The sequence below is a fragment of the Metarhizium robertsii genome, assembly GCF_000187425.2.
Source record: "Metarhizium robertsii ARSEF 23 chromosome Unknown MAA_Scf_11, whole genome shotgun sequence".
Classification (NCBI taxonomy): Eukaryota; Fungi; Ascomycota; class Sordariomycetes; order Hypocreales; family Clavicipitaceae; genus Metarhizium; species Metarhizium robertsii.
The window spans coordinates 339,810-360,597 of record NW_011942151.1 but is presented as its reverse complement, the minus strand read 5'-3'; the positions used below and the strand labels follow the sequence as shown (position 1 = coordinate 360,597).

At 51.5% G+C, this 20,788-nt stretch overlaps 8 protein-coding genes across 8 annotated transcripts; 3 read left to right on the top strand and 5 right to left on the bottom strand.

Moving 5' to 3' along the window:
* Positions 1–796: 796 nt before the first annotated feature.
* Positions 797–2,584, bottom strand: MAA_06654 (ferrioxamine B transporter; the record flags this gene model as incomplete). Its single annotated transcript, XM_007824652.1, has 1 exon — positions 797–2,584. One exon carries the CDS (start codon positions 2,582–2,584, stop codon positions 797–799), a length of 1,788 nt encoding a protein of 595 aa, XP_007822843.1.
* A 1,520-nt stretch (positions 2,585–4,104) lies between these two features.
* Positions 4,105–4,829, bottom strand: MAA_06653 (ThiJ/PfpI family protein; the record flags this gene model as incomplete). The annotated part of the gene is made up of 2 exons (XM_007824651.2): positions 4,105–4,323; positions 4,395–4,829. 2 exons carry the CDS (start codon positions 4,827–4,829, stop codon positions 4,105–4,107), a joined length of 654 nt encoding a protein of 217 aa, XP_007822842.2.
* Positions 4,830–5,397: 568 nt separating this feature from the next.
* On the bottom strand, positions 5,398–7,494 carry MAA_06652 (Zn(2)-C6 fungal-type DNA-binding domain protein; the record flags this gene model as incomplete). Its single annotated transcript, XM_007824650.2, has 4 exons — positions 5,398–6,283; positions 6,346–6,482; positions 6,542–6,888; positions 6,990–7,494. 4 exons carry the CDS (start codon positions 7,492–7,494, stop codon positions 5,398–5,400), a joined length of 1,875 nt encoding a protein of 624 aa, XP_007822841.2.
* A 928-nt stretch (positions 7,495–8,422) lies between these two features.
* Positions 8,423–8,869, bottom strand: MAA_06651 (uncharacterized protein; the record flags this gene model as incomplete). Its single annotated transcript, XM_007824649.1, has 2 exons — positions 8,423–8,497; positions 8,558–8,869. 2 exons carry the CDS (start codon positions 8,867–8,869, stop codon positions 8,423–8,425), a joined length of 387 nt encoding a protein of 128 aa, XP_007822840.1.
* Positions 8,870–11,404: 2,535 nt separating this feature from the next.
* Positions 11,405–13,633, top strand: MAA_06650 (heterokaryon incompatibility protein; the record flags this gene model as incomplete). The annotated part of the gene is made up of 1 exon (XM_007824648.1): positions 11,405–13,633. One exon carries the CDS (start codon positions 11,405–11,407, stop codon positions 13,631–13,633), a length of 2,229 nt encoding a protein of 742 aa, XP_007822839.1.
* Positions 13,634–14,541: 908 nt separating this feature from the next.
* Positions 14,542–15,469, bottom strand: MAA_06649 (glycoside hydrolase; the record flags this gene model as incomplete). Its single annotated transcript, XM_007824647.1, has 2 exons — positions 14,542–15,405; positions 15,458–15,469. 2 exons carry the CDS (start codon positions 15,467–15,469, stop codon positions 14,542–14,544), a joined length of 876 nt encoding a protein of 291 aa, XP_007822838.1.
* Positions 15,470–17,425: 1,956 nt separating this feature from the next.
* On the top strand, positions 17,426–17,916 carry MAA_06648 (uncharacterized protein; the record flags this gene model as incomplete). Its single annotated transcript, XM_007824646.1, has 3 exons — positions 17,426–17,612; positions 17,679–17,728; positions 17,821–17,916. 3 exons carry the CDS (start codon positions 17,426–17,428, stop codon positions 17,914–17,916), a joined length of 333 nt encoding a protein of 110 aa, XP_007822837.1.
* A 1,143-nt stretch (positions 17,917–19,059) lies between these two features.
* MAA_06647 (uncharacterized protein) lies at positions 19,060–19,505 on the top strand (the record flags this gene model as incomplete). The annotated part of the gene is made up of 2 exons (XM_007824645.1): positions 19,060–19,342; positions 19,399–19,505. The coding sequence occupies 2 exons, from the start codon at positions 19,060–19,062 to the stop codon at positions 19,503–19,505; spliced, it is 390 nt and encodes a 129-aa protein (XP_007822836.1).
* Between the last annotated feature and the right edge of the window lie 1,283 nt (positions 19,506–20,788).

Genomic DNA, 20,788 nt, shown 5'->3' with positions numbered 1-20,788 from the left:
TGACTGATGGACAGCCGACGGCAATAAAATCACGGACGACGGCCGAAAGGTGGCCGATGGCGGGCCGGTTATTTTTTTTGAAATTGCAAGTGCCATCACACGTGTTGCCGGCCGGTGCCGCTGGGGCCAGGATGTAGGCCTGGCGGCTAGGCCTCAAGGTACAGCTAGCACTTGAGGTCTGGTACGGCGCACCTGGGTACTTAGGTACCTAATGTTAGGGGCTCAAGTGGTCGGTGGTGGTGGACTCAGCGCTAACCGCTTGGGCCTGGCTGCAACTGCGCATGTCCGGTGGCTGCGAAACATTCAGTGGTGGCTCAGGAACAGCACGACATCCGGACTCAGACATCTGCAGTGCCGCGCAGGGCCATAGCTGAATGCATGCATCACTTACGTGGCACATGGATGCACATGGCCGCACGGGCAGATTCGCAGGGATTCAATCATCATATCTCACCAGACTCTTGCATGACCAGACAGGCAGGCACTGTGCACGGAGTACTTATATAAGAGCCAGGGACCAGACTCTGGTCCTGCCTGCTGGCATCACGTCCAATGTCACTCCGCTTCACACCTGCACACGAGTAAAACTGTGTATTCCATGTGCAAAATTCAAACCAGTTCCAAGTCGTCATCATAAAATGCCCTCTCTATGCTCTTATTATTCGCAGGGTATCCGGATCCCGGGGAGACAACCCCATCACGCATACTAATCCCAGTCTAATCTCAGTTTACCCAGGCAAATTTCCAATAAATATATCATGCTTGCAAGTATATAGGTATGTCCAGTACTCCGTATCTATCGTGTATTCTCCTCGTCTGTCTCGAGCGCATCCTCTTGCACCTGCTGCTCCGAAAGCTTGGGGTTTCTCAGTGCCAGGGCAAACGCAATCATTGGTATGCACAGACACAATCCCGCCGTGCACAGCAGCAGCTGTACCGACTTGTAACTTTCGATAATGGCGTTTCGAATTTCCGTGCCAACGGGGTACTGTGCCACTATGGGAAATGGCGATTTATAAATGTCCCGAGCAAGCGTCTCGTTGGGTTGAAAGGCCAGGTTCTGCTTCAGCGTGGGATACAGGGCTTGGCTCCAGATAGCGCCAGCCAAGCAGGTGCCAAAGGCGCTGCCGACGTTATAAAAAGACAGGTACAAGCCGGTCAGGATCGCAACGTGGTCGCGAGTCGCCGACGCCTGGATAGACGCCTGTGTTGGGTACGCAAAGAGGCCGCTGGCAAGTCCCATGAGGACCTGCCCGCTAATGATACCTGCGTGCGAACGAGCCGTCGCGCCCCCGGGAAAGTTGTAAAGCACAACAAAGGCAACGGTGAACAGAATCGTGCCTCCGACAATGATGGCTTTCAGTCGTCGAACTCTGTATACCACGAGGCCTACGATGACGCCGCTTATAACGCCAAAGAAGGAATAAAAAGACAGAATGCGGGTCGCCGTGCCGATGGAAAAGTCGAACGCCACGATGAGGACCGTGTACAAGTAGTTGCCCTGGACATACCAGGCAAAGTTCAGCAAGCTTCGAACAGCGAGGGCAGACCAGACGCCGCGATCGGTCAAAAGGTGGAAAGGCACAAGGGGCGTCTTGGCACCGCGGCGTTCCCAAATGATGAATATCGGGACAAGGACGAAGCCAATGCCGAGCGACAAAATGACATAGGGGTTCCTCCAGTGCTCAGTCGTCGTTCCAATAATGGAGACGGGTGCGAGTATAAAACTGAATCCGCCAACCATGGTGACGAGTCCAACGACGTCGAGCTGGTCCGCCAGCCCCTTTGTCGATTTTCCGAGCCCCAAAAAGTTCCATCTGTCACGAAAGTTCTTGGGCGCACCGTGCTTCGGCAGCGAGACTCGGCGGTCAATCTTGTACAAGGTGGTAATCAGGGGCAAGGAGCAAATGGGATAGATGATGCACCACATGCCAATACCCCAGCGCCAAGTGGTCACGGCCAAGACGGCAGACGTCACGTTGCCGCTAATCCAGGTGTTGACGACAAAGGGCAAGGCAGGTATGTAGCTGAAAAACACGCGGGCTCGCATAGATGAGAAGTCGGCAACGAGAACCTCGAGCAGCAGCACGATACAAGTGTATCCGACCTGGTAGATGATGGCGCCGACGCAAAAGGCATATACGGAGGAGGCGGTGGACTCGATGGTCATGCCGACGACGTAGCAGAGGGTGGATGCCACTACGATTTCAAAACGGCCAAATATGTCTGCGATTTTGGCCGCTGTCGGCTGGACGGCCACGGCGATGACGCTTCGGAGCACATTGATGGTGGACAGGTACGAGTGTAGGGAGAAGGAAGAGGTAGCGTACGGCTGGTAGGTTGAACGGACTTGGCTCTCGAGGCCATAGGCATACCCGACGAGGAATATCCCAAAGAAAAGCCATGCTCGCTCTGCAGTCGTAAGTTGCGATGCCACTATTTCCATTCGCGCCACGCCAGGGGCTCGGCTTCGGACACGACCGGCGTCAGGCTGGGACGGCAGAAGGGATGTCTGTTCGTGAACATGTTGGGAGCTTTGGGAGATGCGGCCGAACAGCGGTGTTTGAGACGTTGAGCGCGGCATTTTGTCTTAGTCGGATATCGGCAACGGGCCGCAGTCACGGCCTTGCCTTGGACGATGGAGGATGGATGGTTCACAGGTCCGAGGAAATGGCGCAGGGTGTTTGCAACTCATGGCTGGAGGAGGGAAAGCAAGCAGGAAGCAAAGAAATCAAAAAAGAAGGACACAAGATGTCCGGTAGTCATCAGGAGAAGGGCCAGGGGGTGAGCAACAGACAATGTGACCAGTGTGTGGCCGACGTGAGCGAGGCAAGCGAGGCGGGCAGAGTGACTTGCAGTGACAGTGACTTGGCTGGGCATCGGCAAGGCACATGTACACCACCCACTGTACACATGTGCACCTGGCATGGGCAGCTGGACAGCTGGTGGGAGCATGCAGTCGGCTGATCAGATAAGATCAGTGATCGGCTCTGGCGGCTGAACATGATTGACGGCGGTGGTAATTTTAGGCCTCCGGGGGGGCGCTGCTAGGGGGGGCCTGGCGCCGCTGGGGCCTGCGCCCGCTATAAATCCCAGTGCCCAACGGGCCGTCCCAGGCAGCCACCCCACTGTAACCACGTCATCCGACAGTCACGTTGTCACTTAGTCTTTCGCATGCAAATGCTGGGTTTGGACCGAGGCGAAGTACGCATGCAGCTTTGTGCCTGAGTTTCACCTTTTGATGTCTTTGTTGTTCTTTTCCTCGTTCCTTTTGCAAGCGTCAGTGCCGTTCCGTCTTGTGCCGTCACACGGAGAAACATGGTCATCATGTCTCTACCACCTTCATCCTGTTGCACAACCTCAACCCAGTGCCACTCATCCCCCAGGACTTAGGAGGCGCCCGTTTTGGAATGTGGAGCCGAACTCGGCATCCTTGGCCTCATCCTCTGAACAAGGGCCCCCGTGGACCGTCTCAGCTGAGGTGCTCCGTAATAAATGGCATTGTATCTGCGTGTATGTTGTGTATGGCCTCCTTGCCTCGGCGGTCCACGTCGCGCGAAATAGTCCGAGATACTCCGGAGTGACAAACCTTCTTGTCCGCTCGTACGCTTACCAACCAGCCAGCCAACCAACCGTCGGAATACGACGTCCAGGAGCGGCAAACCGAGAAACCCTGCACACAGCTGAACCATCGTCCGCGACCCCAGCGGCTAGCAGCTTGTATCACGGAGTACTGTTTTGCCATGTTTTTGTGCAAGACATGAGGTGCATGCAGCAGGACAGCTGCCTGATCTGGGTACTGCTACCTGGGCTGCGTCGGCTGCGTGTGACTGACTGACCCGAATCTTGTCAGGTCCGTCTCAAGACCTGACTGCGAGCCTTGCAGGTAATTAAATACTACTCGGTTGTCGTCCGGCGGTCCATCCGGATGGGCTGCGAGGCTGGAGAAATGAAGCTGCGGCTGAGGTGGTCAGCCCCCAAAATTGACTTTTTTCTTTTTTGCCCAACATTAGGCAGTCTCTTGCTATCCTAGAAGAACGTCTATTCCATGTACTCCTTCCACCACAACAACGCGCCGTGCCAGCCTGTCCAAAAGTACAAATCCTACACCAGCGACGCAAAGGGGTCGTCAGCCGAGTCCGTGTTGCGGATATACTCGGATCTTCGAGCAATATCGCCCGCCACGTCGGGCCCATATATCTCACTGACAAAGGCGTACATCATGTCGATTCCCGCAGAGATGCCCGACGAGGTCCAGATATTACCATCCGTGACCCATCTGGCCTTGGCAACCCAGTCGACCTTGTCATCGAGGCTCACAACCTAGGGTGCCATTCCGTGTCAGCGTCATCAGCGTACATACACTTGCGTCCGAGACAAGAAGGAAACCATACCCATTTGTACGCAAGCTTATTCGTAGTCGCCTTCTTCCCCTCCAGCAGGCCCGCCCTCGCCGCCAGCGAGCTCCCCGTACACACGGTCAACAGATACCTGAGCTTGGGGTACGTGGCCCGCAGAAAGGCAACCAGCGGCTCTGTCGACTCGAGCTGTCGCGTTCCTCCGCCGCCGGGGACGAGGAGCACCTCGAGGTCCTCGGGCGCGTTGTCCAGCGAGTGCGTAGGGACGACGGACTGCCCGACGGTAGGGCTCGTGGGCTTGACTTTGGTCGACACGGGCTCCAGGGTGGCTGCTATGATGGAGAAGTGGACGGGCGCCGTTTGCGACAGCATGTTGAGGATGTCGATGGGCCCGAAGGCGTCCAGCGCTTGGAACCCGGGGAACAGGAGGATGCCATACTTGACGGGAGGGCTGTCGGCCACCGGCGACATGTTTGCAGCTGGACCTGAGTTGATTGAAGTCGAGGTTGAGGGAATTGATTCAGAGCAGACGGGACGCAGCTAACATGGCGTTTCTCTTCAATGTTGCAAAAGCCCCACCGCATTGACAGGGCCCAGGAACAGGAGTGTATCATCATGATTCATGTCATGTCGAGTTATTTTTTGCGATTTTACTATTATTATTGTTATTGATTTATCTATCAAATTCTGCACTGAAAAAAAAAAGGCAGTGTCTAAAAGTAAGTCATCAAGATCAAGCGTGTGACTGCGTGTCATGTTGAAACTTACCGTCTGGTGTGGTGTTGGATGCGCAACGCTTTGAGAAGAACGAGATGTGGAATAGGGCTCCTCCACGGCATCCACCACGGCAGCGGCCATGGTGTAACGGTTAGCATGGCTGATTTCCATTCAGCCGATTCGGGTTCGACTCCCGATGGCCGCACACTTTCTCTTTTTGATGCTGTCAGTGCCCGTTTCTTTTTTCCATCAGACGACAACCACCAAACATTACGTCTACCCTACAAAATAAAAGGCAGTGAGCCCACGTACAACGGCGCCATCAGAAACAAAACATGTAGCGCAGACCTGGCACCATGAGTCGACGATCCCACGTCTCGTGCTGCCCAGCAACGGCTTCAACCGCCGTCTTTGCCCAAACAGCCTGCAGGGCAGAGACGGCATCCAACGGCCCCAGAGCACCAAGGTAATAGCACAGTCTTTGCAACGACGCGCAGATAAACGCCTGCTCGTGCGACGTTCCAACTCTTGGATCAAGTTCCATGCCCGCCACCCAAATCGGCCAAAACGAAAACTTGCCCACCCATGCCGGACCACTGCTCTTCTCCATGGCCCAGAGGCGGTGCAAGGCTTGCAAAAGTCCGTTTAGCGCAGACTGGTGTAGGTTTTCGACATCAAGAGGAACGTGTTGTTCTGATTGAAGCGGAGCCGCGATGAGGGACGCAAGCGAGTCCGGCACGGATTTGCCACGGTCCATGTAAAGCGTTCGAACGCAATATAGCATAACGGCGTATTGGAAGGCTCGGGCTAGATCCTCCGTCATGGCTTGATACGTGGCGCGCGGCACCGCAATTGCTCCATTTTGGCGAGTATCCCGAATCTCGGGGGACCAAGATGGCGCAGAGGAGGAGCCGAGCTCGAGTAACCGAGACTGAGCCCAGGTCACCGCATCAAATGACGCGATGCGGTGGAATATTTGCCAACACGCCGCATCCAGATCGGAGCCTTGTGCCTCGACTCCCTGACCAAGGAAGCGTATCTGGTTGATTCGTATGATGCATTCGAGGAGTCGGTTTGCGCAGGGAAAGTCGGAATTTGCGCCGTCCCTGCAAATCGTGTCCAGAAACGGCACGTACTCGAGCTGAGCGAGTGTGTCGCGGGAATTCAACATGTTGCTGGGTGTGAATATGGCACCAAGGATGTCCACGCTGACCATGCTGTCAACCTCGTGCTCCTTGAAGGGCAGACATGGCTCGGAGAGTGAACCTACAAGACAAACGTGGCCAAGCCCTCACCAATGTTTGCGTTATTCTCCGGCAGAAATGTTTGGAAACCGCCGCGCTGGGCGATGATGGCTCTTGCGGCATCAAGATGCGCCGGCCAAGCCCCAAAGGCGGATTGCTGGATCTACTTGCACCGTCAGTTAAGCATGCAGCCGAGGCCGCTTCTGAATGGGCACCACGAACCTCTACCCTCACCAGGGTAATGATGGCCGCGAGTACGACATCACTATACCGGAGCTCTTGATCCTTCAGGTCCTCGCCGAGCTGCCGCAGCGTGCGAAGGTGGTGCTTGAATATGACGCCAACGGACGGGTTTTGAAACGACGATATCCGGTGTTTCGTGACATGGACGAGCTGGCTACGGACGTTGCTCGACGTCTGTGGAAAACTGTCCTGCGTCGCGTGGCACCGTATGACCTGGTGTGTGAGACAGCACGAGATGACCATGTCTATGATGACGTCTGGGAAATACTGCCAGTACTGGAGCTCTACTCTATGGGGGTTGACCTCGTTGTCGAAGAGAACCATGTCTGAAACAATGTACTTGTTCACTAGTTGCGAAAAAAAAAAAGGCACGTCAGTCTCGCTCTTGTGAAAGGGTCATGATGCGAGGGCAAAGCGCGTGGCATACTATAATCCAGCATGGAAAGGGCCAGCATGTTGTTGTGATATCCTGCAGGGACCAACTCGGACGATACGGCCTGCTTCTTGACCAGTGCTCTCCTGCCATCCGGGGAGTCTGCGTGGTTCACAAACACCCATTCCGATTCATGGCGTGCTTGAGGCTCCGACTGTGCCGGGGACTCTCTTGTATTCTTGGGCATCAGCACCAATCTTGGCCTCCCCTTCTTTTTCCCCGTCGTCGCCATCGACTCTGGTTCTTTTGTGCTCTCATCTGCCGACTTTCCCACCTGCGCAGGCGATTTGGGCTGTACCCAGAGAATTGCCTGTGGCCCGTAGCCCAGGCATTCCACGCCTCGTGCCAGACACTTGTTGCAGCTGGGCCTGGTGGCATCGCAGCGAAGCCGCTGACGCCGGCACGTGTGACAAGGGCCGCCTCTACTGCCGCTGGAAGTCTCGGCCGGGTTGCTTGTATGAACTTGCCAAGAGGCGGTCCGTTGATCCGGCGGCGGCATTGTGGTGTTGTAGGATTTGTCGAGTTCGCAGCTATGCTTGCCTGGCAGAGTTCAGGCACTGGTAGCAACCAAGGCCAATGAATACTTCAGATAGATCCATCTGTCCGGTCCCTCGGAACCATTTGCACTGTCGGCCGGTCGGAGATGACATGGGGTTACATTTCAGCCCTCTCAACAGAGGCTGTGTTGGTGAGCGCCCGGAAACGCCTTACCGGGCGTCCAGCCAAAACCCTGCACCGCTCAGAGGCCTGTCATTGTGGTTGTTGGATGGTGGATGGTGGATGGTGGGCTGTGGCGGTGGGCGCTCACATGCTGACGGTTGAAGTTGGCCAGCTTGCGTATCATGAACTTGACATGAAGATTATACCAGCCTCAATCCCTATTCTTGTCGACAGTCTAGGTGTGGATGCCAATCCAAGATCCAGGTTGGTCCAATCACCTCTCTGTATATATTTATCTAAAAGGCCATACTGTTCTACAATAGAAAAACGTGAACAAATTGAGTGTAGAACAAGGAGCTCTGAGGTGCAATAGAAAGTGAGGAACCAAATTGATGTCAGTCTCTTGTCAGTGAATGAGCAAGTAGCGAGGAACACTGAAGCTAAAACTGGGTTTTTACTCTTTATTGCCTATTAGCCACATGGTCAGCAAGTTGAACTCGAGCATCTCTGTCGTTTTAGGCATCAAAGATATGTCCGGCCCGCACGTACACTCATTGACATGGCTTTAATCACATCATTAAATCACCAATAAATCTTGAAAGAGGGAAAAGGGTGGCGGTATATTTCTCCTACGCTACTTCTTGTCCCATCATGCAATAGCCGGCCGAGCTTAAACTCCTGGAGGAGAACTCCATACAACGACTATAGCGTTTCCTTATAGGTCGGAAAATCACCAAGACCTCGCAATGCAAGACAGCCCGAAAGGTTTAACCCTTGATTGCAACTTCAAAGTCATTTGCAATGTTCCAATAGGCTTGATTATATGCTTTTCGCCTCTTCTCCTATAGTTTGCTGTATTAGCTTCATTACTCGCAACTTAGTCAGCTTTGTAGATTACTTACTTGCTCATCCAGTCTACCTGGTGCCTCATCAGCTTTCTGGTCTGCTATATTAATGAGCTCCGCCAATTCGTCCACCACGACTTTCGCCTTCTTGATCAATTCCACTTGTCTAGTCGACCGATCCTTCCATTGTTTATGTCTTTTGGCTTGTTCATCCACACTTGTGCGTATACGCTCCTCCACTTCCGCGTTTTTCTCGTTGAGGGCTTTGAGGGCCGCATTGAGCTTGCCAACGTTTTGACGGGGGTCCAGAGCAGGAGCAGCTATAGCCAGCCCAGAAAATACAGCAAGAAGAACACTTGAAGCTTTCATATTGATAAATGGAGTTAACGAGTGTAGAATAAGGAGTAAGCCTTGGGGTGTTCTTTATGGGAAGTTATAATGTAATCATGGGTGATGAGTATTGGATTGTGAATTAGCACCTTGGAAAGTTGGAGATGGGGTGTGCATTGGACATATATATAGATATATGCATCGGTATTCTTCTACACAAACGTGATCAATGAAAGTAGCGTAGTGTGTACACGATGCGCTCTTGTTTCTCATGTCACCAAAACAGCAAACTGACTCGTGGAAACTCTGGTGGTCGTGCATGGCGACAACCTTTGGCGGGTCGAATTGCACACTATATTAACCGCACACGATAATGAAGGACATAGCCCAAGGGCCCTGACCGGCATTCCCCTCGAAAACCTGCATGCCAAGGAGTCGCAATGGTCGGTATTCCACGGCAGATGGTTGTGACATGACTCACGCATGGTAACATGCTACAACCCCAGCTTACCACCAAACAGACACTCTATAGTCGTTATGCCAGGCCCTCGTGACGCGATATTATCATCCCTCGGCGTAATTAAATGGATTTACGACCGCAGTCAAAGTAACACCCGAAACAACTCCCGGATGCGGGAACGTCGGAGTTTGCGTCAAGTATGCTTAAGTGGTGTCACAACTCAGAGCGCCAATTTCCATAGAGGGAGCTCAAGGATATTGAAATAGATGCTCAGCAGCTCAGCGGTTTGCTCGGAACTGATTCCTTTGCATTTCCACAGTTTGTTTTCCTATCTTGCAAGGGTTCGATGCCAGAGCGTCATGTGGCTTGCTTGACATGAAGCCAATTTTTGCCGACCTGAAAATGCAGCCCAGAACAGATGTCCTCATCTTATTTAATACCGGGCATCCCCGTGGCTCTGGCATTTTAGTGACTGGTGTTTGGGTGAGTCTCATGGGCAACGTAGCACTCGAGGGCTCAGGCCTTCTCAACCCTTTACCCCTGCAAAACTCAAACCAACAAACGGTTTTTTTTTCTATTGCCGCTTGGGCACCGTTGCCACGTGGGATGAAGTAATATGTCTTAGCGGCAGCGCCATGATCACATCATCATCGCCTGAGTCTGGGCACTTAGCTTGAGGCGGCGGCAGCTGGGATTATGCTTCTTGGGGTTCAAGTTTAAGCCGCCCTGCGTACAAGCCTGGCCTATAGCAGCACGTGCGCGTTTAGGTGGATGAAATAGATGAATAGTAAAGAAGAAACTTTGCGAAGTATTGGCCAGGTTGAGAAAGATTTGAATAACACTGTTTGGCATGACGTAAGATCAGAGGAGCTTGCCATTTTCGCCCCCTTTTGATGCACTACGCAAGGAGACTGTTGCAATAGCGAGGTATCTACTCGCCCATGAGCACCATCGTAATGACAGTAGAATTTTAACAATATATACTACATAAGCGCATGCGCAGCTTGTAGCCATGCAGTCAGAAGCTTGTTTACTAACAAGCTTGTTTTTAGGAGAAATAAGAAACATCAACTATGTCATCGCCCAGAAGGCGGGGAAATAACCTTGTCAAGAATTTGGGAGATGGCCAATCGTTTCTTGTCTGGGACTGTAGTTGGAAAAATCCTCCACTTGTCCAGTTGGACGATGAGATGAAGCACGAGTAGCCACCGGCACTGTTGTGGATGTGATTTTATGCCAATTGAGGCTATTATATCGACGATTCCAGGTACTTCCCGGTGCTTGTCAGCGAAAGTAAACATTCCATATATATAGCTTTTGTCCTGATAATCCGCTGTATGCGCTCATGCAGGCGCATTACATTCTCCGGGTTGTGTTGGCTCGTTCCCGGCAGTTCGGCTGCCAGGGGGATTCCAGTGGTAGCTGATAAACTCTCATTATTTGTACTACATATGTAGTCACTTCACATCTGCAGCGAGTTGCATTACTGGGTTTTTCTCGGCATCCTTGCTATTTTGTAACAGGACTTGTCAAACAGCTTGCGAAAATCAGGCCACAAGGTGGCGTAATAATATTGACGGCCGACTCTGATGAAGAGCTGTGTGGTAGAGAATGGCAAGTGGCTTCAGACGTGAATCAGCATACAAATAACCCAAACATGGTAGAAAGCTAGGATTGATACGGATTGTCACGGCTAAAGAGACACATCTATTCTTGTGAATATAACAGACACAAGGGCTATGGAGGGCCTTATACCGAGTTCATATAGCCGAGAAAAAGGTGAAATGTTCATCAATCTTGCTTCCATACTCCGCTTTTTGTCGCATTGGCAAGAGTGATAGAGGCAGTCTACGCAGTAAGAATGCAGCCTCCTGCCTGGTGACATTGCACAACATCGAGCCTGATATGTATTGGCACCTGAGGGTGGCGTACATCTACCTTGAGATGCTGCCACTCAGCGAAGTCGAGTCTGATTACCTAAAGAAAACCCAAGAATGTCACCTATTTATTTCAGCCGCAAATGTCTTGGAATTCAGCGCGTGGTCTCCGCATCATCTTGATTAGCGACCTCATCGCGGTCAATCGTCGGCCTTGTCAACACTGTTTGTTGGAACATGTCTTCAAAATCCTCTGCCCGAGGACTCTTTAAGAAGTTCGGGGGAAGCGAAGAGGAAGGGGTAGGGGCGCAGAATAACGGACACACGCCCATGGTATCGCAGCTCGAACGTAAAGCGGAAACTTGGATGACTGGCGACCCGTCCCATCTTCGGAATCCGAACGACGGCCATCCTATTGAGCCTCAAGCAAGCGAGCAGGCCAAGCCGACTGTCCAGTATACATGCTCTGCATTACCCACGACTTCCATAGCCCACAATCCCAGTCAAAACGATTCCCCAAGGCCCTCCGCGCCTGGGACGACTGGCGAGCACACGAATTCGCAGGCGCCACGCAAACAGAGATATAGGCTCAGCCTCACTAGTCTGAGCATTCAGTTCTCCAAGTCACCCGAAACTTATGAGTACGCCCCTCTACCAAGAGGAAATTACACCCGATACCTAGTCCTACAACCCGGAAAGGACAAGGAAGCCCTCTTGTGCCATCTTCACACTTGTGCGCTCACGGACTTATCGGAGGTTGAGACCATCTCCTACGTATGGGGTAGCAGCAACAAGACCAAGCGGCTGTGGTGTGCCGGAAAGACTATCCCCATCACAGTGAACTTGCGGGATGTGCTGAGACGGGTACGATTACCGGATGCACCAAGAACGCTGTGGGCAGACTCGATCTGCATCAACCAGGAAGACCGGAAAGAGAAAAGCGAACAGGTCGCGCTCATGGGCCTCATCTTCGGGGGAGCCAAAAGGACCCTAATCTGCCTCGGCCTAGACAATGGACAAGGCAGCCTTGTGGAATCTCTGCTAGTCGACGTCAACCAGATGATTCAACAGTTCGGCTCTTGGGATCAAATACCGCCCCTAAGCCAGGACGACCCCATAGCCAAGGATCCTAGATGGGGCTTTCTCGGCAACATGATCGTCTCGCCATGGTTCAGTCGTGTTTGGGTGGTGCAAGAGGCTGCTCTCTCTAGAGATGCCCGTGTTCTGTACGGCTCGACGGCGTTCCCGTGGCTGGATTTGGTCCGAGTTCACTTTTGGCTCCTCCACAAAGCCCAATTCCTATGTTTCAAGCACCGGTTATTTCTCTGCGATGTCCATATAACCGGTCTTTGGAACAGAGACCGGCCAGACTCGGAAAACTTTGTTGCGTTTCTAGCCCGGGCAAAGGGTCTTCGGTGTTGGGATGCCAGGGATAGGGTCTATGCGTTTCTCGGACTACGCATGGCCCAAGTTGGTCTTGGAAGCGGCCCAATTGTGGTGCCAGATTATCAAAAGCCTCATGATGAAGCATTCCATGAGCTGGCGCTCGAATTTCTCAAGCATACCAATGACCTATGTATTCTGTCAGCAGTGGATCACACTTCCGAGACGCTCAAGTCGGACTTTCCATCTTGGGTTCCCAGATGGGACTGTGCTGTTTCCGTTGACCAGTTTGGTCTTCATGATGTGCCGTATAACGCATCACGAGGGATGAAGCAGACAAAGCTTAGCTTTGTCTCCTCTACAGGCTTGAGGGTTCGTGGGTTCACCCTCGACCGAATCCACTTCCGGTCCAAAGCCCTTCCCAAGGCTTTGCCTGCGGCTCTTCATACTCTCTGGGAAGGCTTTTCGGCGCAGAATCAGAATTCGCTGGCAAGCCTATGGAAAGCTGTACCTTTGCCTCTACAGAATCTGTTGATTCTACTTGCAAGACGAGTCCCTGAAAAGAACAAGAATTTGTTGGTAAATCTTTGGGTATACCTAGCTGACACAAGGCATAAATCTGCATACGATGATGGCGAGCGTCTGTTTGCCTTTATCAAGACGCTGCGGCGGGGAGCACACGACGAGGGTCGTTGGGCGTTGACGGCGGATGAAGCGGCATTTTGTCTGAGACTTTGCAGGAAGAGCGCCTCTTTCGGCTGCGCGAACATGGCTGAGCTGGAACAGGTCGCGCAAGGCAGTGATGGCAGAGATTTCAGACTTCATACGAGTGCGTGGTGTACGGGTCGGAGGTTTATCCTCACAAGCAACGGCTACTATGGGCTCGCGCCCGAGGCTGCCGAGGAAGGAGATGTTTGCTGCATCATTCCTGGTTTGCGGGTTCCTGTCATACTGAGAGGGATGAATAAAGAACAACACTACAGACTGGTTGGAGAAGCATTCATCTTTGGCTTGATGGAAGGACAGGGTATTGCTAACAGGGAAAATTGGGGTTTGAAAGAGGAAGATATTATCTTGTGTTGAAGACTCCGTTTCGTGTCAATCGAATTGAACTGTTTATGGCGTCAAAAGTGTATCCCAAGAAGGCAGGCATCTTGGGCAGATGGTACCAACCCACGGCATTCCATTCGCAACCTGCACAAGAATTGTTACCAGTCAAGTTGGTACACGGAAAAGACCCAACGACTTGGAAGCCCAGCAAAGGGGCTTCACCGAAAAAGGACCTGTCGATTGGTTACACAGATTCAACACATGACCGGGCAAGAGGCCTAGGCACGGACGTTCCCTTCATGTATATATATTAATATTCAGTTGTTTCGCTCTGTAGTCAAATGAAATTACACGCATGATACAAGTATCGTGCAAGCGTAAAATCTAAAACAGTATTGTGCTGTACCAGACCAAGGACAGTAGGAGACTAGAAAAGTAGACCGTCTCAGCGCAATTAGTGCCGCGCCGCGGCCGCTAGCCAAGGCCATCTCGCGATAGCCTCAGCCACCGTCATCATAGAGGCAATCATGTATATATATTGACTATATAGTAGTCACCCTTCTCTTCCTTCCTCTTGTAAAACCAAAGACCTTGGATATCCTTCAGGATTCTCTTTCAATCCAAGCCTTTTGCTTCAGGCCTACTATCGTAGCCTTGTCACAGGAGTGAGACCTCTTGTTTGAGTCGTAGACGGGAGAATGCCGAGGATAACAAGTGTTTTTATTCCAACTATACATAAAGGACCGACTTTATTGAAAGCACCAGTTCACCACCAAATGTTATGGGTTCAATGATCAGTGAGTAACGATTTTGCAGCTGCCCGGGTTCCTGTCGCAGTTGCACTTGGAGGGAGCATTCACCCATCCTGTAAGACGACTATGCATTGCAGGCCAGCGAGTCAGCGAGCGACAATCTCGACAAAAGTGCGGTTGGGAAGAGTCTCACTTGGCAATGTCACTGGCGTAGCAGTGAGTAGCAATACCGTTCTGGAGCTGTCCCGTGTTGGAAATAGAGCCCGAATTGTAAATTCTGGCCGCGCGGTAAAACGCAGAGACGTCCCCACGACCAGACTCGTTCATGCAGCTGGCGAGGCCATCGCCAGAGTCAGTACCGGCAGCACCCTCACTAATCATCTCATAAATAGTAGAGGCAGGGCACGGGTTCTGGACGCGGCCGTTATCGTTGCAAGTGCCGTGGCCATTATGGTCCTGCATGAGGCCTGGGTTACGCACCCCCCAGTTGGTAGTCGGGGCACGAACGCAACCGTGGGATTCCTGCATCATGACGGCGAGGATGAACCGGTGGTCAACCCCAGAGGCATCGGCAGCCCTCTGTATGGCGTCGTAGATGGCACCAATCTCTTTCCCGCTGTTGTTGGGCTGAGGGGGGTTCTGGTTGCCGCAGGACCGCAACATCTGGCTCTTGTAATTGTGGAACATGTTCGCAAAAGAGACCCAGCGGCTTTTGGGGGGCCAGCCTTGTCTAGTACTTCCGTCACCCCAGTACATTGTATAAGAGTCGACGCCGTTGCCCCTGCCGTCATGGACGTTGCGGCTCTTGTGTGTGGCGAGGTTGCCATAGCGGACACGCTCGCCCTTCTGGCGTCGCTCCATGCGGGGAGAAACTGGAGATTCAGAAGCGGCAATTGCATTGATTGGGGGATGGTTTCCGGGCATGTAGTTGCCGCCATAAGGTTTCTTGACTGTGAAAACTGAGGCAGGGGGCTCTGAGATGACACTGGAGTCGGCGACTGAGGGAGGGTAAGGAACAGCACAAACCGCGCTGATAAAGACGGTGATGACGAGCTGTAAAGGAAATCAGTTTGTGTCCAAGTAGCCGGATGAATAACGAAAATACATTAGCAAGCATTGTGAGTTGCATCCTATGTACGAATAGCTCCCGATGTATTAGTGTTGAAAAAGAGCAGTGTATATCGTTGTTCAATGACCATGGAGGTTCACGACCAAGTGAAGAAGATTTTGCCAGAGGACGAGCTCTATAAATACTCGAGTGACTCCATATAAGGTGAAAAGCTCATCTAGTTGCTAACATGGCGTACATTTCTGAAAAACACCAACCTTGGTAGTTTCAGGCACGCCATGGCCGTAACTCGGCGTGTCAAGCAGACCAATTGTGCAACTATTGCAACGCAGAATGCATGCAAGCACCAACACGGATGACTTTACTTCACGTAAGCCCGCGCGACGAGTTTACCCCATGTAAAGCCCGTTGGAGTACTCTACATGTCAGTGCCATTAGCCGTATCACGCATGCCAAGACGGAAGATCGGGGTTGCAATAAGCTAGAACCATGTTAGGCTCCAAGTTGCATTGCCTCAACTGTTCTGCATGAGCCAACGGGCACTCGTGCACTCCCCGCACCATGCACACCCAGATTCATGTCTTGTGATGCTACCACGACACGCCTGAGCGCAGTCTCGGCGGCAATGTTGAAATTCTATGAGCTTGCAGCTCCAATCAGAATCCCGCATTGAGCAATACATATGCATCACCTCTGCAGAGGGCAGTCAGAAAAGTTGCTCGGAGCTCTGGCCAGTCCTTTGCTGGTGGTCGCACTTGGACACGGACGATAAGACAACAGGAGTTGTTGCCAGAGACCCAAGATTGAACTCGGTCATATTTGGTGGCCCGGCCTTGAGCCTAATGTGGCAGGTGGACGTTGACGCAGCGCAGTGACACAAGTTGACGAGGTGATTTGACCGCTTGCGGAGCTGCAGCCGAAGAACTGTTTATTCGCATCTAGATGGTGGTTTTGTCATGAGTGACTTGCGGGAACAGGAGGGCTTTTGGTAGTTGACTGAAAGGAGGTCAGCAACACCCCAAGTTTTGGCCAAAGGCATCAGGAATATATAAATTAAAGCTTGTCCAGATATAAGTTGGTGCTCACTCTTGGACGCGGCGCAAAGTGTTCAAGGTGCTGCATTGGAACATGAGATATGTAGTCCAAGAGCTCCGACGTCGTCTGCGTCCTACGACTGGGAAGCTACGAGCATATCCTCCCAAAGCCGGCATGACACTACATATGTACGGACGCCATTTCCACTCGGCAACGCCACCAAGCTCCCGTCCTGCATACATATGTAGCCCATGCGCCAGACCGTTGCAGCATCAGACTTCATCGGCTCCTTCAACGCCAGCCGAAACCACATGCAACCAACCAATATTGAACTAATTACCCACCCCTGCAGACTGAGGTGCACGATGCCTCTCATGCCATGACGAAATCGGCAGCTCGCGACCTCATCAAGGCACTTGCCCACTTTCTCCGGCACAGCTATGGCGTAAGAAACTCTGGACCCGGCCACGACATCATGTTATTGTTTCCGTGTCTACTAGCCAGAGAGCTCCTGCTCTGCATGTCCTACGGTGTCATTGGCACTGAGGGCATCTACACTGCTGCATCTCCGCCCAGCACACTTGCGGATTTGGCAAGACAAAAAAAATAGGATGGTCTGTGCAAGGTTCTGGTTCAAAGTTGGTGGTATCCTTGGCGTCGGCTCTGGCGATTCTGAGGCCACTGACAACATATGCAGGCGATACCGGACCTCCATCCAATATTTGAAGCTTGAATAGCATTCTGGACTCGACAGATGGACCGGGCGAAGAGAGCCGTCATGATCGGTGGGCTATGATGCTACTTGTTGTAGGCGCGGCCGAGCTGGTGGAGGATTATTGCTGTACTAAAGGGTCAACGGGTGTACTTGGTCATCATTTGCACTTTCCTCAGTGGGATCGTTGGGCACGTGATCAACTTGACTCCCACAAGCAACATCTCAACATCTTCTCAGCACCTCGAATCGTCAACATGGCTCGCGGAACCAAATCTAGCCAGAAGAGCAGCGACACGCTGAACCAGCGCCTGAACCTCGTCGTCAAGTCGGGCAAAATCTCTCTCGGCTACAAGTCGACGCTCAAGGCCCTGCGACAGGGGAAGGCGAAGCTGATCTTGATTGCTGCCAACACGCCGCCTCTGCGCAAGTCGGAGATCGAGTGTGAGTTTTGCATCCACCTGCTCGGCCAATCGACATTGACATGGTGACTGAGACGTTTTTATCCAGATTATGCAATGCTCAGCAAAACGCCGTTGCACCACCACGTCGGCAACAATGTATGACGCCTTTCTTCACCACCGAGCTTGATCCCCCGAACCCGACCCTCGTCACGGACGACGGAGCTTTTCCAACTGACGAGTTGCAATAGATCGAGTTGGGAACCGCCTGTGGCAGACTTTTCCGCTGCGGCGTCATGGTCGTTCTCGACGCTGGCGATTCTGACATCCTCAGCGAGCAGGTTTAGCCTGGTGGCCATTAGCAAGTACGTGTACCATCTATGAATACAAATCGAGTCCTGAGAAGCATTTCTATCCCGTGGAAATGATGGAGGACGATGTTTCTGACGCGGGTCCTGTCGCAGGAAAAGTCGCGCATTGCTCAAATAACCGGAAATGGTAAGTCACCCAAGAGTCTCGTCAAGTCCTGAGAAGCATTTCTATCCCATGGAAATGATGGAGGACGATGTATCTGACTCGGACCCCGTCGCAGGAAGAGCCGCATTGCTCAAATAACCGGAAATGGTACGTCACCCAAGAGTCTCCTCGAGTCCTGAGAAGCATTTCTATCCCATGGAAATGATGGAGGACAACGCAGATAATCTAGGATTCGTTGTAGCAAATGCCAGCCCGTCTCAAGTCCGGATCGTCCTTGGAACTCAGACGCAACATGTGATTGGGATACGTTACCTAGTCCAGATACCTCGCTAGATACTTCTCTAGATACATGACATTTCCTAATGAGACAACATTTAATTTCTTGCCAAGAAAACTCACGTACACTCATACATTTGGTGATTCCTTATCGTTTACAAATGCAAGGAGGCTGATGTGGAACGCAAAAGACATTGCATGAAATAAAGTTCTGGGCTATTCCAACCAAGTGGTCAAGGGAGAATCGATGATGACCTTTCCCTTGGGTCTCATTTACTCTTTCTTGACTCTGGGATCTAATCAAGCTTGATATGATAGAGCTGATACGCATTAGACCATGCCTCCAACGCACAGCTGTCTAGGGCAACATTGTATCAGTAGACGTCTCTTGATTACAGCGAGCCCAAAGCTTCGATTACGCTGGATACTTGTTCCGAGTCGGCTGCGACCACGTTCCATCTGCACCAGCAGAGCCCGGTTGAGCCCGACATACCCGAGTAGGATGCGCTGATGGGTCGCCGAGCAGCAGTGTGTTGGTCAAGAATGCCCAGAAAATCCCCAAAATCCTCAATCTCGAGGTCAAAAGTACCCACAAAACAGTCAGGGAAGAATGATGTGCCCATAGGAAGGTTGCAAATGGACATTTGCCGACAGGGGCCATGTGCAATATCACGTCCGCAAGGCGCATGAGGGGAAGATGCCAGTAAAGAATAAGAGGTATCATCTTTTTAGCAAGAATGGTGATGGAAAGTTCTGCTGCCTTCATTGCGCTTACGCAACAGCCCAGGGGCCGAACCTTCGAAAACACATCGGAAGACCAACTGCGCGAAGAGAGCGAGCTGCCCCAAAACAATTACTCTGCCAGGGCTAAGCCAGGTCCCAGCGCTCAACCAAGGACACATCTTAACGAAGACTCAGGCATGACTATCTGGGATCATATCGAGAATAGTGCGGCGACTTTTGACAGTTTGGACGAAGAGTTGATTCGAAAGACAAATACTGAGCTTTTGCTCCTAGAAGGTTAGTTCGTTCTATTGTCTAAAAGACTAGTCCTAGCGGTGTTCTTGTTTACTTAGGCGCCGACAGCTTCCAGGACTACGCTGAGGCCAAGCAAGAGATCATGGCTTACAATTGGCGACGTATGTGCCAGTACTCGTCGCCACCCTCAATGGAATGTTCGTGATACCTCGGAAGAAGAAGAAGACTGCTCGCTCCAAAGTCGTATTACACCAGATGCAGCTTTTGTGTCTATAAATCGTGGCAGTGTGAGAGTTGATCATGGTTGCGCATCATGTCACGGCAAAAAAAAAACAATGGTTGTGCGCGCTGGGAAGACATGGACTGCTTTGGAGGATCAAAGGGGCATCGTGCCAAAGGCATCCATGTCTTTAAAAAAACCAGGAACGACTCGAAATTACGCAAAGAGCATCTGAAATTGAATCCCTTTAGCAGGCCTGAGCAACCACACATGTTTCGTCTTTGACAGACCCTGGCGACTAGAGTAACTAGGCAGTGGGAGCTGGTAAAGTCTTCCAGGAGCAATCATGATTTCCGGCCTGTTATTAGGCGGCTGAAGGAGATTGACAAGGGAGACTTCCCGGCAGACAGTTTGGTTTGTGTGGATCTAGAGTTTGATGCAAAGCGCAACTCTGCTAAAGTCTACGAAATCGCTGTTGAACTTGTACTTTCTTCTTCTCAGAATTAAAGCATATTCCTTAATAATAATTTAGTAATATAGCTTTATAAGAATGCTTGAGAGCATTTCTATACACCTTGCTTTCTCGTATAAAGCTTTATCTACAACTAGGAAGAGGAGACATTTAATTTGGAATAATAGCTAGATTTATTAGCCTCGGGAAGAGAAAATGCAGATAATGTCAAACTAACAATTCCCATTGCTTCCAAATGCAATCTCGAAGAACCTTTATTGCATGCGCGAGATAACTATTATTATTCAGAGGGTTAAGCTCAAACTCCTCCAGGGCTAATAGCACGGTCTGCGACGTGAAAATCATCTTTTAAACTCTGAGCAGGTTGAGATGCACGGAGCCATGGTATTTTATTCTTGTTGATTTTCGGATCCATGCTGCAAGTATACTAATAGCCAGAGGGAAACGAGCGAGGGAGATGAACGAGACATTTGGACCTTGGGCTGGCGGAGGCGCCTGGGGGTATATTAAAGTGACTCGGCAGTGACTTTGGCAAACGGCACCTCGGTGAACATTGAAGTGAGAGAAGTAGGCCAGTGCAGCGTTTTGAGGTGCCTATATATATGAATTATGCACCACCGATCGACAGAAACTACGGGGTCAGAGATAAACTGGCCCTCATCTTCCGTAGTATAGTGGTCAGTATGCAAGCTTGTCACGCTTGAGACCCGGGTTCAATTCCCGGCGGGAGAGCCACTTTCCTTTTTGCCTCTGCAGGCGGTTTTTTCTTTTTTTTTTAAAAAAAAATTTCTCCTTA